Source organism: Mustela nigripes, chromosome 12, assembly GCF_022355385.1.
Source record: "Mustela nigripes isolate SB6536 chromosome 12, MUSNIG.SB6536, whole genome shotgun sequence".
Classification (NCBI taxonomy): Eukaryota; Metazoa; Chordata; class Mammalia; order Carnivora; family Mustelidae; genus Mustela; species Mustela nigripes.
In genome coordinates, this window is record NC_081568.1 from 158,455,325 (window position 1) to 158,464,463 (window position 9,139).

The 9,139-nt window shown below is 33.8% G+C and overlaps 1 protein-coding gene across 1 annotated transcript; it reads left to right on the forward strand.

The window, feature by feature from the left end:
• The first annotated feature begins 1,598 nt into the window (after positions 1-1,598).
• Positions 1,599-2,532, forward strand: LOC132027697 (olfactory receptor 14A16-like). Its single transcript, XM_059416448.1, is given in 2 exon segments — positions 1,599-2,216; positions 2,218-2,532. Coding segments are annotated over 2 exon segments (933 nt in total).
• Positions 2,533-9,139: the final 6,607 nt, after the last annotated feature.

The following is a 9,139-nucleotide window of genomic DNA, read 5'->3' on the forward strand; positions in this document are numbered from 1 at the left end:
AAAAATTTCTAACACATAAAAAATATAAATGAATATTTTGCTGCACAATTCAAATAGTTTAATACTATGCATACATCATTTTTAAGCAACAAAATGGAACAAAAGGATTATTTGTGTTCCTGATAACTACCTAAAGTTTTTAACAAGATTTATATCTTTTCATAACTTTTGTGTTTTAATTTGAGCCACTGTTATCCATGGCAGGTGCTACAGGAAAAGTTTTAAAAATGGATAGTTTCATGACTTATACAAAAATAAAACAATTACCAGTAAAAGATTTCATTAGTGAATGAGGGAACTGGCAAGATATTGCATGTGGTTCAGAAGAAGAATTATAGATATCATAAATATGAGGACAGATAAAAAATGGTGAAATTAATTTACAAATAAATACAAAATGGGTCTGAGTACAGAGCAATAGTCAATAACATTCCTTAGAAATGTAACTGATTAGTGTTTTGTGAAAAAGAATAATTTATATTATTAAAATTTACTAAGATTCAAGGAGTGCAAAACAGCTCAAAGATATTACAATGCAATGATGATCCAATGCAAAGAGAAAGAAGGAAGGAAGGAAGGAAAGAAAGAAAAGAAAAGAAGGAAGGAAGAAAGGAGTTTAAAATATAAAATAAAAAGAAAAATTATCATTTGACAATTTCTCAAAATTCTTGACTCAGGTGTAATGAAGGAAGATTGGATAAATAGAAGAAATGGTGTTTGTTAAAGACCTTGTTAATGAATTAGGCTAGTGTTTCTTCATTCGTTTGTTGGCTTTTGTTTTATTTTGTTTTTGTGGAGTCCAATGCAGGGCTTGAAACAATGACTCTGAGAACAAGAACTGAGCTGAAATCACATGTCAGACACTTAACTGACTGAGCTACCCAGGCGCCTTGCTGGGTATTTTTATACACATCATTCAGTTCAATAAGATAAGAAAGTTCATTCTGTACATTGAATAAACTAATACTCAGACAATTAATTAAGAATCAAAAAACTAGTAAATGAGTACGATTAAATTTATATTTGGGATTGATTGTTCACATTCTATGGCTTTCCTCATTACCTATCACAATATATTTTATGAAAAATTCCATCTTATTGAGATGCAGAGTGTAGTTCTTGATCTGGATAGGTGGATGAAGTAGATGATTTAGAATGGACTGACACTCCGTTCAGTCACATTGTGGTGTGATCAACTGTGGTTCCCTGATGTCAATGGAGGCAATCTGGTGACAGTCTCATGTGATCTTAAATATTTTGATAGATGCATATGACAGTAAGAGAAAGGGAAATTAAGAAAATACAATAGTAAATTATCCTCATCTGAGTCTTAAGTTGCCTTACTTTATTTTGTTTAATTTAATTTTATTTTTTAAGTGTTACAAGATTCAGCATTTATACACCACACCCAGTGCTCCATGCAATACATGCCTTCCTTAATACCCACCATGAGCCTCACCCATACCCTCACCCCCTCCCTTCCAAACCTTCCATTTTGTATTTGTTGTTGTTTTGTTTTGTTTTATTTTTTGGAGTCAACATGGTTTGTCTTCCCCTATGATTTATTTTTTAGAGTAATTGATTAAACATACAGAGAAATGGACAACTTCACTTATGGGAGCATATTTTTCCTCATGGGCTTCTCAGATGTTAGGGAAATCCAGGTTGTACATGCAGTGCTATTTTTGATAATTTACCTGGTAGCTCTACTGGGGAATCTTCTCATCATCACCCTTACCACCAAAGATCATCAGCTCCACACCCCTACGTACTTTTTCTTAAAGAACTTCTCTTTTCTAGATCTCTGCCTCATTTCCATCCCTGTCCCCAAATCCATCATGAACTCTCTAATGAATCACAATACAATTTCATTACTTGGATGTGTTTCACAGGTGTTTTTCTTCTTTCTATTAGTCAGTACAGAAGTAGCACTACTCACAGTAATGTCCTATGATCGCTATGTTGCTGTCTGCCATCCTCTCAGATATGACATCATCATGGGCCACAGAGCCTGTATGCAGATGGTGACTACTTCATGGGTCAGTGGAGGTCTCGATGTAATTCTTCATACAGCTTCTACCTTTTCCATTCCCATGTGTGGGCTTCCTGAAATTCATCAGTTCTTCTGTGATGTCCCACAACTGCTCTCTCTTGCCTGTTCATATAACATAGGGGAATTTGTAGTCATTGGGCTCCGTCTAGTGTTAGATTTTTGGCTGTTTTGTGTTTATTGATATTTCTTACATTTATATATTTTCCACTGTTCTGAGAATGCCTTCCAAGGAAGGAATGCACAAAGCCATATCCACATGCCTGCCTCACCTCCTTGTTGTGACTCTGTTTCTCTCTTCTGGATTTTTTGCCTATTTACATCCCTTACCCAAATATCCATCACTTTTATACTTGCTAGTTTCTGTATTATATACTGTGATGCCACCCACCATGAACCCCCTCATTTACAGTCTGAGAAATAATGATATGAAAATGGCACTAAGAAAATTGATAAGGGACACATACAATTTATCAATATAAAGAGTTAATATCACAGATATCATGATTTATGCATTCACTGACATAATCATACAAACAATCCATTGCATAGTCTGGTAATAACATTGGATCTGTAGAGTACAAATTATCATTAAAAAAATCTCATTGTGTTCATTAAAGTGATACTAAGAAGTATCCTCCTTGTCCAGACCAAGTGGATAGCAAAACCAGATTGGTTCTTCTAGGGATTGGAAAGATGCATGATTTTTATATCTGTCATACTAATGGGCATTCCTTTTCCTGTGAAAAGCATGTAGGGACATGAGAAATAAGCTTTGCTCTCCCAGAAAAACCAATTGTATGGTAACTCTTAGGAAAATCAATATGCAAAATGTCACATGAAAAAATATGTATAATGTACTCTCAAATAAAAGAAAATAGACAAAGGTAGGTGATATCTGTACAGCATTGTGAATGTATTAAATACCACTAATTGTACATGTTTAGTGTTTAATTTTAAGTTATGTTGATTTCATCTCACAAGGAAAAAAGGAAAAAAAAGTACTTTGTTATCCAACTGCTTCCCCTCTTCTAACTCAAGTCTATTATATGGCATTTTCTGACATCAATTGTGTCCTTGAATTCTAGTGTAAGAAAAAGATATTAAAAATGTAACTTTGTTGTAGAGAGATACATATGCTTATAATAATATTTTTCACGTCTTTATTTAAATTCCAGTTACTTTATATATAATGTAATATTAGTTGCATGTGTAGAATTTAGTGAATCAACACTTATATACAATAAACTGTGCTTATTATAAATGCCCTCCTTAATTTCTATCCCAATTTAACCCATTTCCCCCATCCACATCCCGTATGGTGAAGAAAAGAGAAGAAAGCCAGTAATGCATTCCTTAGCTATAATGGCATAAAGTAATATTAAGACAAGCTTCAACAGAAAAAAAAATTGATAAACACTTAGCCAGAATTTCCAAAATTAAAAGAAAAAAGACCCCCCAAAACAAACAAACAAACAAACAAACAAACAAAAGGGGAGAGAAGTAACAACCAATAAACTATTGCAGGAGAATATTTTGAAAAATTATATGCCAAAAAATCAAACAGTCTGGGAAAAAATGGATAAATTCCTAGAAACATATACACTAACACAACTGAAAAGGGAAGAAACAAAGAAAGTGATTGGGAAAATACCAGCAAAGGTATTAAATTAGTAATAAACTAAAATCTCTCAACAAACAAAATCCAGAGACAGAGGGCCTCACAGGGGAATTCGACCAAATATTTAAAGAAGTTAATACCTATTCTTATCAAACTATTCAAAAAATATATAAATGTAAGGGAAACTTCCAAATTCATTTGATGAGGCCAGCAGTACCTTGATTCCTAAATGAGACAATGGTCCCATTAATAAAGAGGAGTACAGGACAATATCCTTGATGGACATGGTTGCAAAAATCCTCAACAAAATACTAACAATTCCAGCAGTATATTAAAAGAATCATTCCCCATGACCAAGTGGGATTTAGTCCTGGGCTACAAGTGTTGCTCCATATTCACAAATCAGAGGATATGATATACCACATTAGTAGAAAGGATAAAAAACTTATGATCCTTTCAACAGATGCAGAAAAAAAAAGAAAAAGTACAACATCAATTCATTATAAAAACTCTCAGCAAATTTGGGATAAATGACACAAACCTGAACATAATAAAGACCATGGATGAAAAACCTCACAGCTATTAAATTCTCAGTGGGGTAAATCTGAGAGGTTTCCCTCTAGGTTCAGGAAAAATAGTCATTCCACTCTCATGACTGTTATTTAATATATTGTTGGCAGTCCCAGCACAGCAATCAGACAACAGAAAGAAATAAAATCATCCAAATTAATAAGAAAAAAGTCAAACTTGCGCTGTTTGCAGATAACATGATACTCTATATAGAAAACCTGAAAGACACAACCAAAAAATTTCTAGAACTGTACACAAATGCAGTAAATTCACAGGTTATAAAATCAGCATACAGAAATCTGTTGCTTTTCTATACACTAATAATGAAGAAGCAAAGATATAAATCAAGGAATCAGTCCCATTTAAAATTGCACCAAAAACCATAAGAACCTAGGACTAAACCCAATCAAAGAGGCAAAATATTTGTACTGTGAAAACTATAAAATACTGCTGAAAGAAATTGAGCAGGACAGAATGAAATGGAAAAGTATCTCAATATCATGCTATGGAAAAGCCAAATGTCCATTGGCTGATGAATGTTAAAAAAGATGGTGTATGCACATATATACAAGTATGCAGTGGAATATTACTCATGAAAAAGAATGAAATTTTCCCATTTGCAACAATGTAGATAGTTATAGAATATTATGCTAAATGAAAAGTCAGATACAGACAAATATCACATGAGTTTACTCATACATGAAATTAAAGAAACAGAACAGATGACCATCTTTAAAAAAAGAGAGGGTAATCAGGAAAGAGAGTCAACTATAGAAAATAAACTGAGGGTTTAACAGTGGGAAGATGTGCAGGGGAATGGGTTAAACAGGTGATGGTGTTAAGGAGGGCAATTGCAGAGGTGAGCCCCGGGTGTTGTATGTATGTTAAGTGATGAATCACTAAATTAGTTGCAGTTGTACAATTTAGTTATTTTAAAAATTATATATAGCACCCAGTGCTAATCAAAAGGGTACTCCCTAATCCCCATCAACTATTTAACCCATATTATACCAATCTCCCCTCTGGTAACCACCAGTATATTATCTATAGTAAAGAATCTCTTCCTTGGTTTGCCTTTCTATCTCTCTCTCTCTCTCTCTATCTCTATCTCCATCCCTCTCTCTCTTTACCTCTCTTTACCTCTCTTTTCCTTTGTTTTTAATTTAAATATATATATATGTATATATATATATATATATATATATATTTTATACTTAAGAGTACATATATAGTATATATCTTCTTTATCCCTTCATCCTTTAATGGACATTGCATTCCCATGAACCGTGAAAAAGGGTTCCCCTTTCTCACATCCTCTCCAACAGTTGTTGTTTCTTGTCTTCTTAATTTTGGCCATTCTAACTGGTGTAAGGTGGTATCTCAGTGTGGTTTTGATTTGAATTTCCCTGATGGCTAACGATGATGAACATTTTTTTTTTCTTTTTTAAATGCATCTCCAAAGGCAAAGGAAACAAAAGTGACAAGGAACTTTTGGGACTTCATAAAGATTAAAAAACTTCTGCACAACCAAGGAAACATTCAACAAAATAAAGAGGGATGGGGCTCAGTGGGTTAAAGCCACTGCCCTGGGTTCAGGTCATGATCCCAGGGTCCTGGGATCAAGCCCCACATTGGGTTCTCTGCTCTGTGGAGAGCTTGCTTCCTGCTCTCTCTCTGCCAGCTTCTCTGCCTATTTGTGATCTCTGTCTGTCAAATAAATAAATAAAATCTTAACAAATAACACACAAAAAAGTAACCCACTGAATAGGAGAAGATATTCGCAAATGACAGTACAAAGGGCTGATATTTAACAGCCTTTGGTTTCATTAACCTGTTCTACTTTGTGTTTTTAGTTTCAATATAGGTTAATTCTGCTGTAAATGTTATTTCTCATTTTCTGATGGCTTTACTCTTTGTTTTTATTTTCCCATGAGCCTTTCTTTATGTTATGTTACTCTCCCTACAGTACTTCATTAGTTTTTTATGTAGTGTTCCATGATTCATTGTTCGCGTATAACACCCTGTGCTCCATGCAATCTGTGCCCTGCTTAATACCCCCAAACGGTCTCTCCTATCCCCTACCCCCCACCCCTATGCCTTTTATGTGTAATATTAGGTTGTTTTTTTGAGATATCTCTTTTTTCTTGACATAGATCTCTATCTTTTTAAAAAAATTTTAATATGTTGTGTTTATCACCGTAAAATACATCATTAGTTTTTGATGCAGTGTTCCAAGATTCATTGTTTATGTACAATACCTCTATGCATTTGAGGTCTCTCCATTTTTTTTCATGACAGACTTCCTGTTTCATAGTGATGTGGTCAGAATATATGCATGCTATGTTATCTATCTTTCTGTACTTTTTGAGTCCTGATTTGTGACCTAGTAAAAGATCTCTTCTAGAGTATATCCATGTGCACTTGAAAAGATTGTTTATTCTGTTGCTTTAAGGCAGAATGTTCTGAATATATATTTTAAATACATCAGGCCCAGTGTGTCGCTAAAAGACTTTGTTTCATTGTTGATTTTCTACTCAGGAATCTATATTGATCTAAGTCGTGTATCAAGGACCCTATTAGTAGTGTATAATTATCAAGGAGTTCCTTTGTTTGATATTAATTGTTTTATTTTGGATTCTTCCATGTTGGGTGCATGTTTACATTTGTTAGATCTTGTTGAATTGTCCCTTTTGTATGGTATCATACTCTTCTTCAATTCCTATTACTGTCTTTGGTTCAAAATCTAGTTTGTCTCATATAAGTATTTTTTTTTAATTTTTTCAATTTATTTATTTTCAGAAAAACAGTATTCATTATTTTTCACCACACCCAGTGCTCCATGCAATCCATGCCCTCTATAATACCCACCTCCTGGTACCCCAACCTCCCACACCCCCACCACTTCAAACCGCTCAGATTGTTTTTCAGAGTCCATAGTCCCTCATGATTCACCTCCCCTTCCAATTTAACCCAACTCCCTTCTCCTCTCTAACAACCCTTGTCCTCCATCATATTTGTTATGCTCCACAAATAAGTGAAACCATATGATAATTGACTCTCTCTGCTTGACTTATTTCACTCAGAATAATCTCTTCCATATAAGTATTTTTACTTAATCTTTCTTTTACTTCCACTTACATGATAAATATTTCTTCTCTTTATTTTCAATCTGAGCATGTCTTTACATCTAAATTGAGCCTCTTACCTGCAGAATATTTATAGGTCTTGTTTTTGCTTTTGTTATTGTTTCAGATTTTTATTTAACGTCAGCTTATTTAATATATAGTGTAATATTGAGTTCATGAATAGAACTTATCAATTCCTGTCTTGCATATAACACCCAGTGCTCATCACAGTGTCCTCCTTAGTTCCCATCACCCATTTAGCCCATCACCCACTCATCTCTCCTCCAGGAACTCTCAGTTTGTTCTCTAGAGTTGAATCTCTTAGGGCTGCCTTCTTCTCTTTTTCCTCCCTTCCTCTGAGTTCATGTATCTTCTTCCTTAAATTCCATAGTAAAATCATATGATATTTTTCTCTTTCTGACTTACTTATTTTGCTTAGCATAATACACTCTAACCCCAACCAAATCATTGCAAATGACAAATTTTCATTCTTTTTGATGAGTAGCAAATATTCTATCATATATATAAATATATATATATACTTATATAATTACATAAATATATAAATATATATAACATTTATAAAATTATATACTTATATATAAATAAACATGTGTTCATCATATCATATATATGCATTATATCACACATAATATGATGAGCCCATCTTTATTCATCCGTAGATGGGCATATGGACAATTGAGCTCTTTCCATAATTTGGCTAATATTGACAATGTTGGTATAAATATCAGGGTTTATATGCCCCTTTGAATCAGTATATTTGTATCCTTGGATTAATGCCTAATAATGCAATTGATGGTTCATACAGTAGTTCTATTTTTAACTTTTTAAGGACGTGTCATTTTTGTTTTGCAGAGTGGCTTATTTATTTCTTGGTGGTTTTATTTATTTATTTTTTTTATCTCTTCTGGCACTCTATGATTTTGTTTGGAGAAATTTTTCCATTTGCATTCAGAGTAATTATTGTTAGTTATGTATTTAATGTCATTTTATTACCTATTTATTCATTGTTTCTGGAGATTTTCTCAATTTCTTTCTTCTGTGTGCCACTTTTGGTCCTTAATTTCCACTCAAAGTGTCCCCTTTAATATTTCCTGCTAGACTTGCTTTTTTATTAATTTTAAAAGTATTTTTTAAAGACTTATCTATTTTAGAGAGAAAGAGGTGTCAGAGGGAGAGAGAGAATTCTCAAGCAGACTTGCCACTGAATAGGGAGCCCAATACAGGGCTCAGTCCCAGGGCCTGTTCATGACCTGAGCCATAATCAACAGCTGGACACTCAATTAACCAATCCACCAAGGTGCCCCAAAGGGCCTGGTTTAATAGTCATAAACTCCTTTAAATTTTGTGTGTAACTATTTGTCTATCTTTCTATTCAAATGTGTGACTTGTTGGATAGAATATTCTTCGTGGCAGATTTTTCCCATTCAGCTCTTTGAATATATCATGCCACTCACTTGTGGCTTGCCATATTTCTGTTGAGAGACCTGCCAGTAGCCTCATGTGTCTTCTCTTGTAAGTTAAGGACTTGTTTGCCTTACTTTTTTTATGAATATTTGTTCTTCACTATATTTGCCAATTTGATTCCAATATGTCTTCATGTTGTCCTGCTTTTGTTTATTTTGAGGGAATTCTCTGTGCCTCCTGGACCTAGATGCTTGTTTCCATCCCCAGATTAGGGAGGTTTTCAGTTATTATTTCTTAAAATAAATACCCACTTTTCTCTCTCTTCCTCTGAAAGGACTTCTATAA